Source organism: Macrosteles quadrilineatus, unplaced genomic scaffold (assembly GCF_028750875.1).
Source record: "Macrosteles quadrilineatus isolate MER2022 unplaced genomic scaffold, UCM_ALF_1.0 Scaffold_6__1_contigs__length_79288215, whole genome shotgun sequence".
NCBI classification, from domain to species: Eukaryota; Metazoa; Arthropoda; class Insecta; order Hemiptera; family Cicadellidae; genus Macrosteles; species Macrosteles quadrilineatus.
The window spans coordinates 63,948,991-63,968,274 of NW_026542599.1; the positions used below are offsets into that span (position 1 = coordinate 63,948,991).

The window sequence follows — 19,284 nt, forward strand, 5'->3', positions numbered from 1 at the left end:
GTAACCAATCTTTTGTAAATACACAAATACCATTAGCTACTTCCAAACAAAACAGCTGTTACAACCCCACTTGCGACGTTGCCACTTCGAAGGCCGCGGTCTGGAGTTAAAGGCGGCCGTGATTTCAGCATTATTCCTCACATGACCTAATTTCTCAGGCTAAAACCAACTGTTTGAGTCATTTATGGAATTATTACAAATTTGTTATAATAATACAGTACCAATTTTTTGCTTAGTTTATTGGGCCTACATGACTCACAAATAAGTATAAGTTACTTGTTACTTGAACTACTTATGTGATCTATTTTAAGTTTCATATTCAATGATAAAATAATAAACATTGTAGGGCCTACTTTGTCTATGTAGGGCATTCTCTTTGTATGGAAAATTGATTAGCCTACCAGACAAGACAAACTAATGAAACCAATAAAGTACATTTATTAGCTTTGTTTATAAAAACAAATTATGTTAATCCAAACAATTATTAAATGAAGGCTACAATATTTTTTTAAAAACAAAGGCAATCTAATAACTATTTAAATAATAAAGCAACAGAAATGTTGATGAACGTTTTATTGAATTACAAATAAATATATCACAAACTTTATTATTGAAATAAACAGATTCAAGCTATTTTGCATGGGTTGGATACAAAGATTTCTTTTGATTGCTCACTACAGTAGGTACACGCTTTATGTTTTAAAAGAATCAACAATTTCATACAAAGGTATTAAACAAGACAACAAAATAGTTGTACCAGTTCCAAAAGTGATAAATTTAAAATTAAAAAAAAATGATTAAAACCCGACTTTTCTGTCTTTATATAAATTTTAAGGAAATAAAACCTCTTAAAAAAACACTGTGTTTTAATAGCAATAGAATGTTTGTTTGAACGGCTTACACTTTAATGGGCTTTTGCCTGGCGAAGAGATTGGCCAGACCCTGAAAATGGCTTGAAATCGTTCAAGGGCTCTTTATTTTCTTTTTCAGGCAACGGTCTGTTGTTTCTTATGAAGGTTAGCGTTCCAACAGTATAGTTGTAGTCTGGAATACCTCGTTGATATGGGACTTTGGATACATTCTGTGATTTACTGCTGGAAGATTCTTGACTTATCTTCTTTTTCTTTTTTTGGTCAAGAATATTACCTTCCCCAGTGAAAGGTGTAAAGCCCTTAGGTTCTGGCATGAGACTATCATGATCCATTTCGTAGTCTGGTACCTTTTCAGGTTTTTTCGGTTCTTCATAGCCAACTGGAGCTGAAAACTCTACGTTCATGTCACATTCAATGATGCATACAGCATTTCCTGGTTTAGTTTCCAACACACACACTTCATATGTCTTTTTATTATAAATTATCGCCACTACATCACCTGTAGTGAGACATGCATAGTTCCTTAGAGAATTTTCAAGGACTGCTTTTGGGTTAGTTATGTCAAGAAAATCAGGTGACTGAGGCTGAAACTTGGCAAAAGTAGCAACAGGTAGCAGAACATTCTCAATTTGAATTATATCACCTTCTTCCAGCAAAAGATTGTGCATCATCCATCGAGGCAAATACACATTACCCTCATCAGCAACAAATTCCAAAACACCACAGTGAGACACTCTGTTTATCTTTTTATTTGTCAGTTTGAACAACATAGGATATGTTATATTCAACTGTGTCAAGTGATCAAGAGCTGAGGGAGGCATTATGATTTTGCCACCCTTCTCAACATCTTCTCTTTCATTTCCTGGCAACATAGCCACAGAAAAACATTGGTATTGTTTGTTAAATGTTCTTGGAATGTCCCCAAAAATGTTGAAAGAAAACATTGTGCGAGATTACCAGAAACCCAAATTAAAATTGATTACCTCTAAGTTCGTAGGTTAGAGCTGAAAAGTAGGCCTAGGCCTGACGATTTTTCCAGGCTTTGATTCCAATAAGACTGCAGTATTAGAAACGTTTCAAGAAGGCTAGATATCTCAGAAAACTGGCGATCCACTTGTTCTATGGAAACAAACTTGATGACAACTCTCAAATCAAAAATAAAATTTCTAAATTCAATGATTACTCAAAGCTTACTTTTTAGGGATGTATAAATGTTAGTAGTTTATCTTGCCAATTTGACAACATATTTACATAGCGAAGCGATGTATGTAGGTTAGGTAGATGACGAATAACGTAACGATGACAATCAGACAATGACAAACAAGAAACAAGTCAATAATGGACTGGAATGGGAATGGATGACGACGACGACAGGGACAGTGGAGAGGGAGATTAGGTGGATTGGATTGAGATTGCATTTTTGCATTGAATTGAGTTGTTGGGAATGAATAATGAACAAATAAACTTTTTGTTCTTCTTAGGCAACAGCTGACACCAAAGCAGTATCACCAATCAGTTTTGTTCAATACGCAAAATAAAACTGCAAAACAATTTTTTTTTTAATGCAATTTCCTAATTGAACGTTCCAGGCCCGGACTGGCTAGGTCCGCAGGTCCGCGATCGCGGAGAGCCCCCAGCTCAAGGAGCCCCTTCTCGCTTAAAATTACGAAAAAAATGTGTTGCTTGTTAGAAGTTATTTTATGTTCTTAGTAAAGTTTTTTTACATTTTCCAAACTAGAGAACTGTGTTTAACAACAACTGTTTGTATCTCGTCATTTATATAAAGGCATACAACCGATTGTAGCCTACCGTATTGTAAGTTGAGTGAAGTTATTATAGTGTAATACATCGTCTGCGCGGTGACTTGTGTTATGGTTAGCAGACAACGGCAAAGTGATGCTCTATCATATCAGCTGATTACTCAGCATAAAGACAGGAAAAGAAGAAAAATATACTGGAAACGTTCCGGTAGGGATGTGCCGATTCTCGGTGCCACCGATGGAGAGGTGTCAGAAGAGCAGCCTCTGGACATCACGCCTGAAAGATATTGGTGATGGTCCAAAGAAGTCTATAGGTGTGGGCAGACGTCTTCACTAAATCTCAGCAGTATGGAGATTCCGTGGGTATTTTGTGGGCTGATATCTCCTTTTGAACACAACTCTGGATCGGGTTCCTCTGCGAGCGTTGAAGTCCACTTCATTCAGGAGTTCTGAGCAGTGATCCCATTTGTCAGCATAAAAAGGAAGACAATGTCGTTGACTTGACGTCTCAGGGGAAGCGGTTGAAGGCCGAACTGCACATTGAAAGCTGCTACAGGCACGTACAGGTAAGGAAACCCAGTCTGAGAAATCGTGTTTGGATCCTGTTTAAGATTTCAATGTGGCCAGTTTGATAAGGATTCCAGATGGCAGAGCAGTACTCCAAGATTGGTCGAGCTAGGGATTTGCACAACGTGACACGTGCCATGGGAGATTTTAGAGATATTGTAGAACGATGAATAAACCCTAGCAGAGATCAAAGAGACTATTGAGGATATGGATCAGGTGATCATGTGGGCTGAGTGAAAGGACAGTGATCACACCAAGATACTTGAATTTCTCGACCACGCTGAGACTCTGCCGTCGATGCAAAAGTCATACTCATGAACTACGTTACTGCGACTGAGAAACATAACTACACATTTGATGGAGACATTGAGCTCCATTGCATTCGATATGCACCATATTTGCTGATGTTGTTAATCGATGGAGCATTTCTTGGTCATGTGGAGATTACTTGGTGAACACCTTAATGCCGTCAGCACATAAGGGAAATCTCATTTTAAATTCTGTGCAGATCTAGTTTATAAATAAGTTGAACAGTGTAGTGGTCAGAGATGGAAACCCTGGGGCACTCCAGAAGTGGCAGAGAGAAGGGTCGGGACTGCTCTCCTCCACATCTAACAACGAGTATGCGGTCAGTGACTCAGTAGGTAACTTTTCAGCCAGGAAAGTAATGGGCCGCAAAGATGCCATAGCCCTAAAGTTTAGCAACCAACAGAAGATGGTCTATTCTATCGAAGGCTTTTGCTAAAATCCAGATAGACACAATCTACTTGGTAGTGCTCGGTAAATGCTGATATGATTAGATTTTGGAATACGAGGAGGTATGTGCAAGATGAGTAACCCTGGATGAAGCCATGTCGTTCTGGAGCAATAAATCTGCCAAGTTGAAAGCTCAAACATTTAAGGATAAGGCTTTCATAAATTTTGGTTAGAGCAGACTGAATGGCAATTGGAATTGGTCTGCAGTTTTTGATATTGTTTTTGCAACCCGATTTAAAAATAGGAACAACAAAATTATTCTTCAGCACGGTCGGAAAATTCCCTCTGAGAGAAGTTTTGCAAAGTAAATTTGGAGGTTGGGTGTGAGAACATGGGCTGTACTTCAGTACAGCAGGCGGGATGTCGTATGGGGCATGGGCCGGCTCCTTATTTGTTCGGGTCCAATGCTACCAACTTTCTCTGCACATCCAAAAGCTTGAAACTTGCAGTTGCTTAATTGATGGATTCCACTGAGCTAAAATTATAACTGGAAGAAACATAGAAGATGGGAGCGAAGATGAGCTTTTTTGACATTAATTTGACATATGACCAGAAGGATTTCAAGTTTGAGGGGATACTTTCCGATCTTGCTGAGATAAACGGAGTGACATTGAATTATTTCTGGCTTGGTGTGTTCTGTTATGTATTGTTATAAGGTGTGTGAACTTCAAAATATTCATTTAACCATTACCCTCTTTTTTAATATAGCAACACGAAAGTGAAGCAATAATTATTGCAGTATGAAAAAATCATAAGACATTTGGAATTAATTAACTGTTATCATGGAATAGCCTATTAGAGTATGTTTAATCAATGGTTTTAAAGGTGTGTTGTTAATTGTTGGTAAACCTGTAGACGTCATGTAACTTGTGCTTGCTTATACTTCTTTCTTATAGATAGGTCTAGTTCTTGTTCTTACTAAAATAATTGGTTTTAGTTGGTTCGTTGGTTTTATAGTTGTGTTCGTGTTCGTGCAGTTATTCATTGTCATTCTTATCAACAAAGTGAATAATTTAATGTTATGTCAGCCATCAAATAATGTTCAATTTGGTTTATCCATTGAACGATTAGTTTATTTTATGTATTTAGTGATGTAGGGACTGGTGAACAGCCGAATCCTATCGTGTCAGCCATGTAGATAGACAAGTGCTGTAATTTGGGTCAACCCATCCTGGATTTAAATGTGATATTGAATTTTTTATATTTCCGTGTGATTTGTTTTGAAACAATTGATTTTTATGATTTGTGTATTGTGACTATGGTAAACTAAATGTTATTTATAGATAGTTTACTTATATTTAAGTTATTTCGTTAATAGGAAATGGCCGATGGTCATGTTAGTAATGGGAGTGACGAAGAAGATGATTCAGAAAATAATTGTTATCAGTATGAGCTAAAAGGTTTTCTCAGCAAGTGGACAAACTATATTCATGGATGGCAAAGAAGATACATTGTCTTGAAAGATGGAACATTGTCTTATTACAAATCTGAGCAAGAAACTGGTTTCGGGTGCCGAGGTGCTATTAGTTTATTTAAAGCAACAATTAAGGTTAGTATGTAGGTAAATAAATAGGCATAGCCTATTACATTTTCAAATTAATTTAGTTATGGTATGCCTTACCTATGTTGCAGCTTTTTTTTGTTGCACTTACTAAGTTAGGCTAAGCTATGTCTGTATGTAAAACTATGGTGGGCAGGCATCAAGGCGTATGAAAGAAGGTGTGTGCATAGTGACGTCAGTGCGAGCAAAACGTGTTTTATTTTACCAAATCATATGTTTTCCTGTAATTTTCCAAAGACTTTCGAATGGCAATCATTACGAATTAGCATTGAATATGAATATATAACACTATTTAGCGTTTTATATAGCCTACAATATAGTGTTGTATTCAATATTGAATATAGTCATAGTGTTATACAGGATATTCAATCGTGGTAGTACCGTAGCCTATATAACATTTTGATAAAACAGTGAGACACATGGGTTGCCGCGCTGGGTTCAATTTCATGGACGTCCCAGTAGAGGCAATATCTGCAGCTTATGGTCTCCAAAGCTTGGAGTGTAGAAGAAGAGTTGCTGATGTTGCCTTCCTCTTCAAGCTGCTAAACAACCAGATCAGCAGCCCTTTTCTGCTCGAGAGGATCAATCTGCACGTTCCCAGAAGTACCAGGCAACGCTTGTTTGAGCTAGACCATGCTTCGACCAGCTATCTACGCTTCTGCCCCATACCTTGTCTGATGCGCTCCGGGAACGAAATATGTTCGTCGGTCGACTTTTTCGCTTCCAGTTTGGTGGCTGTTAGGGGAGTGGCAGCAGAGGAACGAGTTGACCAATAATAATTTCACTTTGTTTTTGCTGATATCGATATATAGGCTATTGCATGTTATCTCAAATCATTAGTACCGTATTGTTGTTAATATAATTATTAATTTTTGTTGTTCATTTCTTTATTTATTATTGTTACGTATTTCATTGTTTATTATTGTTAACAATTTCGATTTTATTATTGTTAATCTACTAGTCATAAGCACAAACATTCACTGTTGAAGCTGTCAAACTTCTGATTATCTTTGTAAATTGGTGTATTGCCGTTGGTAAATAAATAAAAAATAAAAAATAAAATAAAGCAGTTAATACTGTAACTGTGGCTGCCTAACAGGCAATAGCCTATATTTTTCGGTGACCATGAGTTACTTAAATAGTTTTAACATACTTAGGCCTAATACCTTTTTTGCGGCTCCTACTTTTGTTTTATATAGGCCTAATTGAAAAACTCTCATTTAAGTAGCCTTAGTGGAAAATAAATAGTTACAAATAAATTGACAAGATTGTATTTACATAGGCCTATATTTAACAAAACAGCACTAAACTAGGCTACATACCGGTAATAATAATTGCAGTACACGTTATACGTGTCTTACACAATCGCGGCAGCATCCGCCATTATCTCAGAATCCATGACTATATTTGTGATTGCGGCCATATCTCGGCTCATATCTCAATCGCGGCAACAGCCGTGATGATTTCTTGTGATTGCGGTGACGTCCTGCATTCGCGATGGTTTGCTGCGGTCGCGATTTTGCACTTCGCAAAACGAGAGAGCCCATTCGGTAAGCTTCTAGTAAATTTTTTAAGTTATTAAGAAAAACCATAGTTCGAGGGGCTTCCCTACGGGTTTAGTAGTTTAGCACTTGGGTATGTCACTAAAGTGTAATAAAGTTTTTACAACTTAAGCTATATATTTCGTTTTGTGTTGTTTTTGTTAAATATACGTAAATACAATCTTGTCAATTTATTTGTAACTATTTATTTTTGACTAAGGAAGGGTACTTAAATGAGAGTTTTTCAATTAGGCCTAGCCTATATAAAACAGTAGATGCTGCAAAAAAGGTATTAGGCCTACCTATATTAAAAACTATTTGTACATGGTTACTTAAAAATATATTGTCTGTTTGGCAGCCACAGTTACAGTATTTACCGCTTTACTTTTTTTCAATTAAAAGGTACTCAATATCAAAATGTTATATATTACCACCATTGAATTACTCTATAACACTATGACTATATTCAATATTGAATACAACCCTATATATATCGGATATAAAACGCTAAATAGTGTTATATATTCAACGCTAATTCGTAGTGATTGTCATTCAAAAGTCTTTGGAAAATTACAAGAAAACATATGATTTGGTAAAATAAAACATGTGTTGCTCGCACTGACGTCACTCTTCTTTCATAGCCTACGCCTTGGGTAGGCATGGCATAGGCCTAATTTATTCAATATGCCTGAGCTAAAATCTCGAACTTAGAAACACGATTTTTTATTTTGATTAGGCTTATATGGTATAAATTTGCAACCCACACTTCACCCTAGAGGCACTCCCTGGCTATCGAGTACTTTGTAAGTTAACATAGGCTAATCATTTTTTTATTTCAGCCACATGAATTTGACGAGTGTAGATTTGATGTCTCTGTCAATGACTGTGTATGGTATTTACGAGCTGAAAGTGCAGAAGATAGACAATATTGGATAGATATTCTTGAAGCTTTTAAGGTAAGCTATTTGCCCATTATCATATTATTCAGATTCCACCTAGGCCTACAGAATCTAAATCGTAGTAACTTAGTGGTACAGTTCTGCAGAGAACCTGTGACATATTTTTGGAAATATCTAAGTCAAAATAGGCCTTAAGTACAATCAGACAAATATAAATTCACTTAGTCTGTAGGTTTTCCGCAGCCAGAGTTAGTTTTGCTTTTTACTTAAGTTTTGCTTATTTTGAGCGGCAAGTTTGGGTAGACTTTCATAAGCAGGTCTCCAAAATACCGAATGAAAATATCAAATTTTCAATACAACTTATTGATTACCGTACCTAATTTGGTATATATCAAGTATGGTTATGGATAACCTAGCCTAACTAACCGAATGAAATAATCGATAGGCCTATATCAAAAATTCAGTTGGATTATTTCATTCGGTTTTTTTGGAGTCCTGCTTATGATATAGTAGCCTATACCCGCAAGTTTTTCATAGGCCTATGCCTAAAAAAAACTTCTATAAAAAAAACAGGCTTAAGTTATATAAATTTAATTTGGATAGTTTGAATTATTAGTTCCAGTTTAAGAAACATGCCAACTATACAACTAGGCTATAGCATGCTCAATTTAGTAGTTTAATAATTTTCGTGAATTGTAGGTTATAGGCTAGAGTGTATGGTTTTTATCTTTCTTCTTACCAATTTAAAAACCTTACACATGTTGGTAGCTGTACTGCTAATCAACTTTGTTTTTGTGCACTAGAGGTAGACTGTAGTTATTACATGAGTGGTATTGTGAGACAGGTGGACCGTGTACAGGTAGAGTCTGGCTACGGCAGTGAGAACAGCCTCAAGCGACATGGCAGCGCAATCTCTCTGGCGTCAAACACTATCTCTACAGCTTCAGCCTCCAGGGGGCTGGGTGAGTCAAAGGCTTAGGCCAACACCTCACAATACATTAATTTAGACCTAGGTCATTTAGTCAAAACAAACTTATTCTCATTTTTGTTCGTGTAAAATCACAGTATGCCAATAAGTAAATTCAATGTTGCGCCCATTGCACATTATATTAAGCTGGATCCAAGATTTTTATTTGTAGGTATAATTAAACATACAAGAATGACGATAGCCACACAATTTTGTAATGTGCTAAATCACTTTGAATGAATCAAGAATCAAGAGTTTTATTGCCATTGACCTTTCTTTGTACAAAGGAATAGACATAGTCAAAACACATACAAAATATTCCAAATTAACAAATAAAATACAAAGTTTTACTTAAAATACTTAGTTAATTAAAATACAACATATCTAGAGAATATGGATCATGTAGATACACATCAAAATTCAATATCAACTTTTGTTTTTAGAAATTCATGGATGCCATCGAAAGGATTACTTATCAACCATTCACATAATTTAGATTTGAATATCTTGAAGGATACAGTTCTGGCCGAATCAGGCAATAATTTATTAAAAAAATTAATGCAGTTTAGTCTATGACTATTGCTACTTTTTTTAAGTCTATGAGCTGTTATGTCTAACTGTAGTTTATTCCTTGTATTATGAGAATGAAAATCTTGTCTTATGTTAAAGTCATGTAGGTTAATTTTTGTATACCGCATAATTTGATTAATGTATAAATTAATTATTGTCATAATTCTAAGCCTGATGAAAAGAGGTCTGCAGTGATCCACAGGACCCGCTCCACAAATGGTCCGAGTCCGAATGACTTTTTTCTGTAAAATAAGAATTTCATCTGAATAAGACGAATGCCCCCCACAACATTAGTCCATAGGAAATCTGTGACTGAAAAAAAGCAAATTATGCCGTTCTTAAATAATCAAAAGTAACAAAATCTTTGAGTTTCCAGATTAGGCAATTAACGCGGGAAATCTTTTTACAGATGTTTTCTATTTGTTCTTTCCAATTTAATTTAGAATCTATACAAAAACCCAGCAATTTGACTGAGTGTTTTTCAATTTCATTGGAGAGGCCAATTAAAATATTTTGCGTTTTATCCTGATTAGGCCTACATTTAAGCTTATTCGCTGACAACCAAACAGAAGCTAGGTTTATGGCTTCATTGGTCATTGTATTTAGAGTATGAATGTCTTTATGAGTGGCGATTAGGGTAGTATTGTCTGCATATATTACAGATTCAATCCCAACATTTTGAGGTAAATCATTGATACATATTATAAATAGAAATGGTCTAAGGACCGAGCCCTGTATAGCACCAGAGACCACGTCTCTTAAGCCAGATTGCTTCCCACCAACTGAAACATACTGCTTTCTATTACTTAAGTACGAATGAACGAAACCTAACCGTGCATCCTCAATGCCATAAAATATGAGTTTACTAAGCAAAATGTTATGAGGAACACAATCAAAAGCTTTTGTGAGGTCAAACAATGTGAGAGAAACAATTTCTTTGTCTTCAAAGGCATTTATTGTTTTATTAATGAATTTTAGAACTGCCGAAGCAGTTGACTTTCCTTCCCGGAATCCAAATTGCGAATCTGTAAAATGATTTTTGAGAAGATTGGGACAATAGATATTGGTCTATAATTTTGAGGCAAAAGTTTATTCCCTTTCTTGAACACTGGTATCACCTTTGAAATTTTTAGAAACTCAGGAAAACTGACAATCTTTAAGGATTTGTTTACACAAAAGGCCAGTGGTTCACTTATTAAATGTATAGTCCGTTTTAGAACATAATTTGACAGCCAATAAAAATCCATGGTTTTTTGAGTTTGAAAGCTTGGAAACTATTTTCACTATGTCATCTGATGATACTTCCCTCCAATTAAAAGTCAAAATGTCATGAGGGCTACCTAATAAATCCGATAGACATTTATTAACAACATCAATGCTGTTTTCCAGCTCCCTATCTGAATCAACAAAATAATCATTTAATTTGTCAGCATCTAAGTCCACAGACTTGGTACACATTGGTGAGTGTTCATGATTGATAACCTCCCATGCAGCTCTACATCTATTAGAAGCAAGTTCAATATGTTTTTCAAAAGCTTTTCTTTTGGATAATTTGAGCTCAGAATTGCACTCCTTCTTACATTTCAGGTAGATGTTATAAACATTTTGAGTGTTTTCACAGTTATTCTTTAATAATTGTTTATAAATTGAGAATGCTGCCATCATTTTTTCTCTGAGTTTTTTCAATTTATTGTTGTACCAATTTAGTTTAATCTTTATAGATTTAGATTTGTTATTTTTAATACTAATTAAGGGGGAACTAGAGTGCCATAAATGGACATACTTCCTGAGAAACTCATCAAAAAGTGTTGCCTCATTAATATTACCATAATGATAATCAACGAACATGTTCCATTTTTCAGACTTTAAGCTCTCCATAAAACATGTTAAAGCCTCTTCATTTTGCCTTCTAACACATTGTTTGATAGAACTATTTGATATTAACTTACTTGATTATTAACTTATTTGATATTGGTTTATCTATGCCATGGAAAATTTAAACAGGTAAACACTATGATCAGCAAAACATCCATGAATTAAGTCTAACTGATACATATCTGTTGAGAAATTAACAATAACATTATCTAGGCAAGCTGTGCCACGTGTTGGTCTATTATTAGTACAAATCAAATTAAGACTATGTAACAAATTTAAGAATTTAAATGATGACCTATCTCTCCCTGCTCCCATTTCTATATTGAAATGCCCACATACTGAAATGAATTTACCTAGTTTCAAAAGTTTTTTCATTACCAACTCAAACTTTTCCAAAAATAAATTTATATCTCCAGCGGGAGATCTGTAAACATTTAAAACTACCTTATTCAAATTAATTAATCTTATACAAGTTATATAGATAATGTAATGCTACATAGATACTTGACATCTAGCAGGATTGTTGACCTGGGGGCCCTTAAACCCAAAATATTTGAGGAATGTGGCATTTTAAAATTTTTACCCTTTACCCCCAAAAGGTAAACAATAGATAATCAGACATGTTATTGAGTTAAGTTAATTACTTCAAAATGTACTTCAGACTTGAGATTCAGAATTATTGTTGTTCTTTTGCTTGTTCTGTTAGCCTATGTTTAATACTTTCTTATTAAATGGCAACCATACAAAGTATGTATTTTAAGCCAAGTATAAACGAAGATGAATGTAGGATGAGTTTGGCGCGATCTTAGTCTTGTTAATGACTAAGGCCAACATTCCTTAGACACAGCTGTTAATTAATAGCCCATACAGCTAATGGCAACTAAGGGACCTACAGTTTATAGTAGGCCTAGAATCCGAACCACATTTTTGCCTTGGTATATACGAATTGGTCTAACTATCAGGATAGTACTGCGGATAGTCGTAGTACTCACTCGTGCGGACCTTAATCCACACCAGAGAGTATCGCATCCTCAGTGCATGCCTATAAATATCCACAATTTAAAAACTTTATCAGGTAAGATATTTCAACTGTAAGTTATCCCCTTTAAAACATCTTAATAACTATTTAAGTTATTGATTTCAAGGTATTTAAAGTCATAGGTGTTTAATCCCATTGTTTCATATTAAGTAAGTAATTGAAAAAAAGATTGTGTAGTGTATTATAAGGTTTTTTTTTTAAACTCCACTGGGCCTTTTATTTTTTATAAAAGTGAAATAATGTGAATTTGCTATTGTTTCAGTCTTGAAGGAAAAGCTTGCAGAGATGGAAACTTACAAAGACATCCTGTGCAATCAGATGAAGACTTTACAAGGATACTTTGATACTTGCGCTGATTCTACAGGAAACAAACCACAAGGTAAAGTTAACATCAAGTAGATTACAGTAGAGAGTCGATGATTCAAAGCCATCTTGCATGACAGGGGATTCAGATTACTGATTTTTTTCTTCAGATAATCGGTTATTGACCCGTATAAATAAGATATATTATTTTAACTTTGGCTGATAACATTTAAATACATTTTTACATGTATTTACCTGGAATGATATCACTAGTTTTGATTGTCTCTAACTGTGTTTGTTGCAATATCTATTCATATCATGCAGTCTCAGTAACAGCAGAGATTGTCTCCTGAAACTGCCGCAACACCCATGATGATCTTGCGTTCTCTGCGTTACCATTGTTCGCATCTCATTGCGGCAACACTAGTGAATGCCCTTTCTGTTAACAAATGTTTCGGTTGACCGGTCCTCAAATAATTGACACACTTTTATATAGAATTGTTTTAAATCACACATTTAAACTATTTACTTTAGACCAGGCTCTTTTTCAGGCTAGACCTAGGGGTTGCCGTGACTGTAATTGGAAAAATTGATCACACTTTTTAAATTACTTGCACCATAACCCCCCCTCCCAATTTAGCGCCCTTAGGAGCGTTTTAGGATTGATTAAAAATCAAATCATATGTTCATTAAATGGTTTTGCGCTCTTGCTCTAAGATTTGCATAATTGCTCAAGTGTAGCCTACACTATTATATCAAGATTTCATTCTTACTAATTAGGTTCACTACCTATCCTTAAATTCTGTCCATTCAAAAATCTATTTCCAATCAATACAAAACAAAAAACAAATTGCAAGACTGAACATCATAATATAGGCCTAATCTATTGTGCATTTTTTTTACTGTGAACAATTTCTATCCTGCATGTTAACTTTGAAGAACAAAAATGCACAATTGGTCAAAATAAGCCTATCTTCTTAAATCTGACTGCCACTTAATAAATAGGCCTAGTGAAGTCGGTCAATAATATTCTGAACTATTAACATTCTCATTGTAATTCAATATTGTATTTTAAGATACATCCTTTTAAATCAATGGTGGGTTTCTTATTCCCTTAGGTTGATTTATTTATCTTTTGTAGGAGAAAACGAGCTAGTGAAGGCAGCTGTGGACTTCCGTGGTGAGGCTCTCACGTTCCGAGAGACTACTGCAGCCATGTTGAGCAACTTACAGCAGTGTTTGGATGCAGTTGGACAACGGGACGATGTTTGGCGAAAGAGACTTGAGAGAGAGGTAACCCCCTGCTTAACTTCATTAATATTTTTTATAAAGGCGAGAAAGCAACTTTACTTCCAATTCGAGCTTAACCTTGAAGCTTGAGTATTTGAGCTTATCTTATTTAATTCTTGCTGTAGGCCTATTACCACAGTCGCAAAAAGGATTTCCGAGAATTCCTCCATCGAAAATTTACTATTTGGAGCGATTGCTGAAGGTTACTACAAAAGTGCCGCCATTATAGTCATGATGATTATTATAAATGCACATTCTAACAAAATTATGATTAGCCTACTAAATGTTATAGGCCTATTATAACTTACTGTTTTTCTCCAGGTAACCATTCCACACTATAACTCATTCATTGTTTCATGAAGCTTGTATGTCTTGAATAATCTACATTTAATTTCTTATTAATCTTAAATTAATTTGTCAAAAAGATTTGTGAAAAATCCACTTTTATAAAATACTAGCCGTACCCGCGGGCTTTGCCCCGTTTAACTTCATATGTGAGCTCGTTCGCATGGCTCAATCACGTCCTGGTTGAAGTTCGTTCGCTACGCTCACTCACCTTTAGGTTGGAGCTTGTTTGCTGCGCTCACACGTCCTGTTTGAAGTTCGTTCGCTACGCTCACTCACCTTTACGGTTTGAGCTCGTTCGCTGCGCTCACTTGCCTTCAGGTTAGCTCGTTCGCTACGCTAAAATATTTTGAAACATTAGAGACAAATTCTCTGCTAAAAATTCCCCAGGCCTAAGCTATTTTTCTAAGGTTTGTCTGGATTACAAATCTCAGTCTCGCACCCTTAGTTTTATGTGAGCTGACATTTCCAAAGCTGTACCTTCCATAGGTAGACTGACACAAAATTGGCAACTACAGTAGACTCCCTCTTATCCGGACTCCTCGGGACCGAGGCCAGTCCGGATAACAGGTTTTCCAGTTAAACCGACGTCCCCAAAAACTTGTTATGTAACTCAAATATTTTACTTAAATTTAAGAGAGCATTGTATTTAGACACGTGATCACTGGTTTCAAATCTTTCCCACGAGAACAGTCGTTTCACTACCACCCACTTCCTGCCGATCTAGTCCGGTTAAACCGATGTGCTGATAAAAATTATCCGATTAAAGAGATGTCATTTTCACCAAATGTAGTCCGGTTAAACCGATGTCCGGTTAAAAGGTGTCCGGACAAGAGGGAGTCTACTGTATGACATGACATATTTAAAGAAAACTATTACATTTGCAGTCACCTCTATCACCATTTATAAAGAAATTTAACTAACATGGACCGTTGTAGGTTGACAAACGTAAACAGTTGGAACAAGCTTTGCTGGGAACACGGAAACATCCTAGTCTTGGACCAGATCTAGAGGTATGTCATCATGTTTACCTACTTTGTATTTCTTGGTAAAAATTAAAATACATACAGGCCTAAACAAACTGGATTAAAAAAGGCGGGTTTGGTTTAAGTGCCAGAAACTCTTATCATTTTGAGTTAGGCAAGGGATTTTTCCTCGGGAATTTTTGTAAAAGATTGTCATGTAATTAAAGCCACCAATACAAATATTATACATAATAATATCAATTATTTCAAATTTTCCCTAAAGATAACTAACTGTACATAAACATACCAACAATGAAAGTAAACAAAAAATTAAATACATAATTTTTAATACTTAGACCTAACATAAACACTTCATTTTTTTCTGCATAACTAAACTAATGGGAAACGGAAGCCTGGCGAGCTCTGGCCCTAATCCGGGGTCGAACCCTTTTACGCTTCATTAGGCTTCAGTTCGCACACCAACTAGCTTTTCCCCCAAGAATACCTCTCTCCCCAAAAAGTACCTGACCCGTGGGTAAGAGAAGAGGATGACTTTGGTGCCCCGGTGGGGGGAGGGGATCAAAGGGCAATGGCTTTGGGGAGGAAACACTTCCGTTACTGAGAGGGCAACTGATGGGATAGTGACCTTCCTAGAATTGAATTCTTATTGTTGAGATATTAATTTAAACAAAATGTATTGCAGCCAATTCTTTGAATCACTAGAGTAATAGCATAAAGACGATTCAGGAAATGAGCTAGCTATTTCCGTCTTAAATTAAACTTAAGCATGAGTTATATATGGACGGCTCAGGAAATTGCCAAATAGTTTCTAATACATAGTTGTTTCTAGCCTTTATATTTTCTGCTCCCTTAGTGCACTGTTTTATTTTACAATAAAAACCAAAAACTTAGCTGTGTTTTTTGGGGAATTTGTTTATTACTTCATTATTATTGTATATTTGTTATTGTGAATATTGTTTTATATAATTTATCATCTATTTAGTCAATCAAATTCATAAGAACAATAAATAGTTTTATATACCTTGTTGGGTTCACAATAAAAGTATCTTTATTTTTGACCGTATTTAAATAATGATGATTAAATTTAAAACAGTAACGTAGGCCTAGTAACTAGTGTTGCATATACAACATTCGGTTGTGAATTTTCTTGTGCTTTGCCTTTAAACAAAAATTAGTTGTATATGAGCGGTCTCTGGAAGATCACGCGGGTTTGGATGAATAGTTTAATGATGCCTATTGATTTGTTTCTATTGTTTCAGTATAAATTGATCAGTTTGTTAAGCGAATTTTCTATTCAAAGGTATAGGCTATTAGCTATTACTGGAGATCTCGTTGTAAGACTCCCAGGACCGATTTACTTTTTCGTTTTGAAGGGTCATAACAGCCAAAAACACCACCCGTCCACATTTTTTAAATATATGTCCGTCAGCACGATAACTCAAGCAAATATAGGCCTAATCTGATGTTGATGAAATGTGGTATAAACGTGTAAACTTTCGTTAAATAAGAAAATAGGGATTTCCCATTTTGACCCTAAAACATACAGTTTTTCTATTTCTTTCTAAACCATTTTGTAGGGCTTATAAAAAAAAATCATTTAGTACCACAAAGCGTTGGTTGTACGCCTAACGGGGAGATAAAATTCAATAAAAATGGCAAAATAAATATTACTCTTTGTTATTTTTATTTTTTTAATCAACTGTTGTAGTTTGCTTGTTTATTGACGGATATTAATCGGGGAAATTTGTTTATTTCATACCAAGTTATCGACATTTTAACCAGCAAACACACCTCTTTACTATCACTTTAGCAGCAAACTTAGGTAATCATTAAATCACTATTATTAGACAGTTTTAAGGGAATATTTTTGTGTAAATCTTGCTAGGTAAGCGAAAATTAGCTTAGTCTGCAGGTTTACTGCGGCGGGAGTAGGTTATTTTATTATAAGATTGAATTTGTCTGTTGAAATGACATATTATGGAAGTACGTTGTTCATACAATTAAAATTTTTATAGTATTACATTTCATATCATTCGTTAGGTAGTGTTAATTTCCCCACTATGTGTAATTTAAATATTTAATTCCCTTATTAAATGTTCTTTACACTTAATTTGTCCTCACATACTTGTAATTTGTAAATAAACCTAATGTTGACAAATATTCTTTTCAAGCCAGCACAATACCAAATCCCAAATATAAGAGCCCCCATAATTATTTTAAGAACCCCTGAACATCTTAGTAATAATCCTACAGTATATTAATTACTAGCAGAGTACCCGTCCTTCTTACGGGGCTGGCGTATAAGTATGAAATGCTTATTGCAGTTATACTCGTAAATAATTTACTACAGTATTTCGTCAATTCGGTAAATTCCGAATAGGTAGGCCTAAATATAATAATAGTTAAAGCAAAGTTGGAGAGGTTAAATTAAAATTTATTTTTTACATTTTAAATTGACATGTTTGCTTTAATATTACGGTTTAAACTTCCGCGAGGCCCACGTACATTTCCTAATCATGTACCTTTCATTGCTTAGCTTCTTCGAAACTGACCAAAGTATACATTTCATTATCTAAATCATCGTATAACATCATAGTAGCCACTAGTAATCTCTCCCGTGAACTTATTTTACGTACCAACCATGTGTATTGTACGCAGTCTAGGAAACCACTCACGGCAGCTGCGTTTTGGGACCTGGACAAAAGCCGCAGCGCATCTATTACGCGTCTAGGAAACCACAGCCTTACGACTTCGATCAGAAGGTGCAGCGTTTCCCATTTTGTTCGATGTTTGGATTTAACTTAACCTAAAAAAATGTTTGAAAGACTAACTATTTATATGATTTGTAGGGAAAATATAATGTGTAACACGAGTGCAAACTACCTCTGCCGCACTCGATAAACTTTCAACACTCGCCCACGGAACATGCGTAAACATTTCTCTCGTGTGCAGCAATGCGCCACTTCGCCCACTAGTTACACAAATAGGAATAATAATAAGCCTATAAAATGATCTATCATCATGCGAAATTTCAAACCCAATTCGAGTCATTTCTTGATTGAGAATCCCAAACAAATAACGAACACACACACTTACAGCTTTATAATATTAGTACGGTATATAATGATGTTTCGATTGCCAATGGACTAATGCTGCCCAGGTTCTTTAATAAAGTCATATAACAAGTACAGTTGGATTTTTTAGCTAGAAGCAGTTAAGGTGTGGTGGAATATCTTTGAAGATGAACCTATTTAGCTGTAGTGCGATCATGTGTTCAGACCTGTCAAATTTTGAGGTTAAATAAAAACAAACAAACTTACACAATAATTCTTGGAATTGACAATAGTTAAATATACTTTAAACTTACTCTAGCCTACTTTTATATAACTACTTGGCAATATATAGAATATTTACTGTGAAATAGAGACGTGATTCCTAATTCCAAATCAGCTAATGAATAAGTTGATACTTAATTATTTCCTGCAAATTACAGGTGATGGTTGCTTTGATAATAGTTAATTATATGAGTTAGTGTTAGTATTAAAATATTGAATCTTCTTGCATAAGTTAATTAATTTCGATCATTATATTAATAGAATAATATGGTTGCTGTGACTGGGATACACATAAAATAACCGTTGGGACATACAGTAATGATGATTTACGTATAGTTTTGAAATATCTTAACATCTAAACTTAGACTCGCCTTTTGGGTTTCATGTTAGAGATCAGAATTAAATACTCTTGAGATGACGAGATGCAGTAGCCTAAAAACAGATTTTTTTTCTTATAAATTAAACAATGAAATATACTAAATCATTTCATTCGATCTTAAATGGCAATTCTTTCGTAAGTAATACAAACCGGCCTCTAAATGCTCAATTATTGATTGCCAACATGCCAGTTTGTTTGTTTTGATTTAACCTCAAAATTTGACACATATAAACACATGA

At 35.1% G+C, this 19,284-nt stretch overlaps 2 protein-coding genes across 3 annotated transcripts in view; one reads left to right on the forward strand and one right to left on the reverse strand.

Moving 5' to 3' along the window:
* Positions 1 to 555: 555 nt before the first annotated feature.
* On the reverse strand, positions 556 to 2,173 carry LOC128997301 (ubiquitin recognition factor in ER-associated degradation protein 1-like). The gene has a single exon (XM_054422928.1). The coding sequence runs from the start codon at positions 1,814 to 1,816 to the stop codon at positions 905 to 907; it is 912 nt and encodes a 303-aa protein (XP_054278903.1). The 5' UTR covers positions 1,817 to 2,173; the 3' UTR covers positions 556 to 904.
* A 2,732-nt stretch (positions 2,174 to 4,905) lies between these two features.
* LOC128996442 (ceramide transfer protein-like) overlaps positions 4,906 to 19,284 on the forward strand; it is a 30,937-nt gene continuing 16,558 nt past the window's right edge. The window contains exons 1-6 of one of the 2 annotated variants that reach the window (XM_054421772.1): positions 4,906 to 5,504; positions 7,897 to 8,013; positions 8,801 to 8,918; positions 12,670 to 12,786; positions 13,852 to 14,003; positions 15,284 to 15,358. In XM_054421772.1, coding sequence (XP_054277747.1) covers positions 5,277 to 5,504; positions 7,897 to 8,013; positions 8,801 to 8,918; positions 12,670 to 12,786; positions 13,852 to 14,003; positions 15,284 to 15,358 — 807 coding nt within the window. In that variant the 5' untranslated portion in view covers positions 4,906 to 5,276. The remainder of the gene's footprint in view (positions 5,505 to 7,896; positions 8,014 to 8,800; positions 8,919 to 12,669; positions 12,787 to 13,851; positions 14,004 to 15,283; positions 15,359 to 19,284) is intronic. The other variant, XM_054421773.1, reaches the window with a different exon arrangement.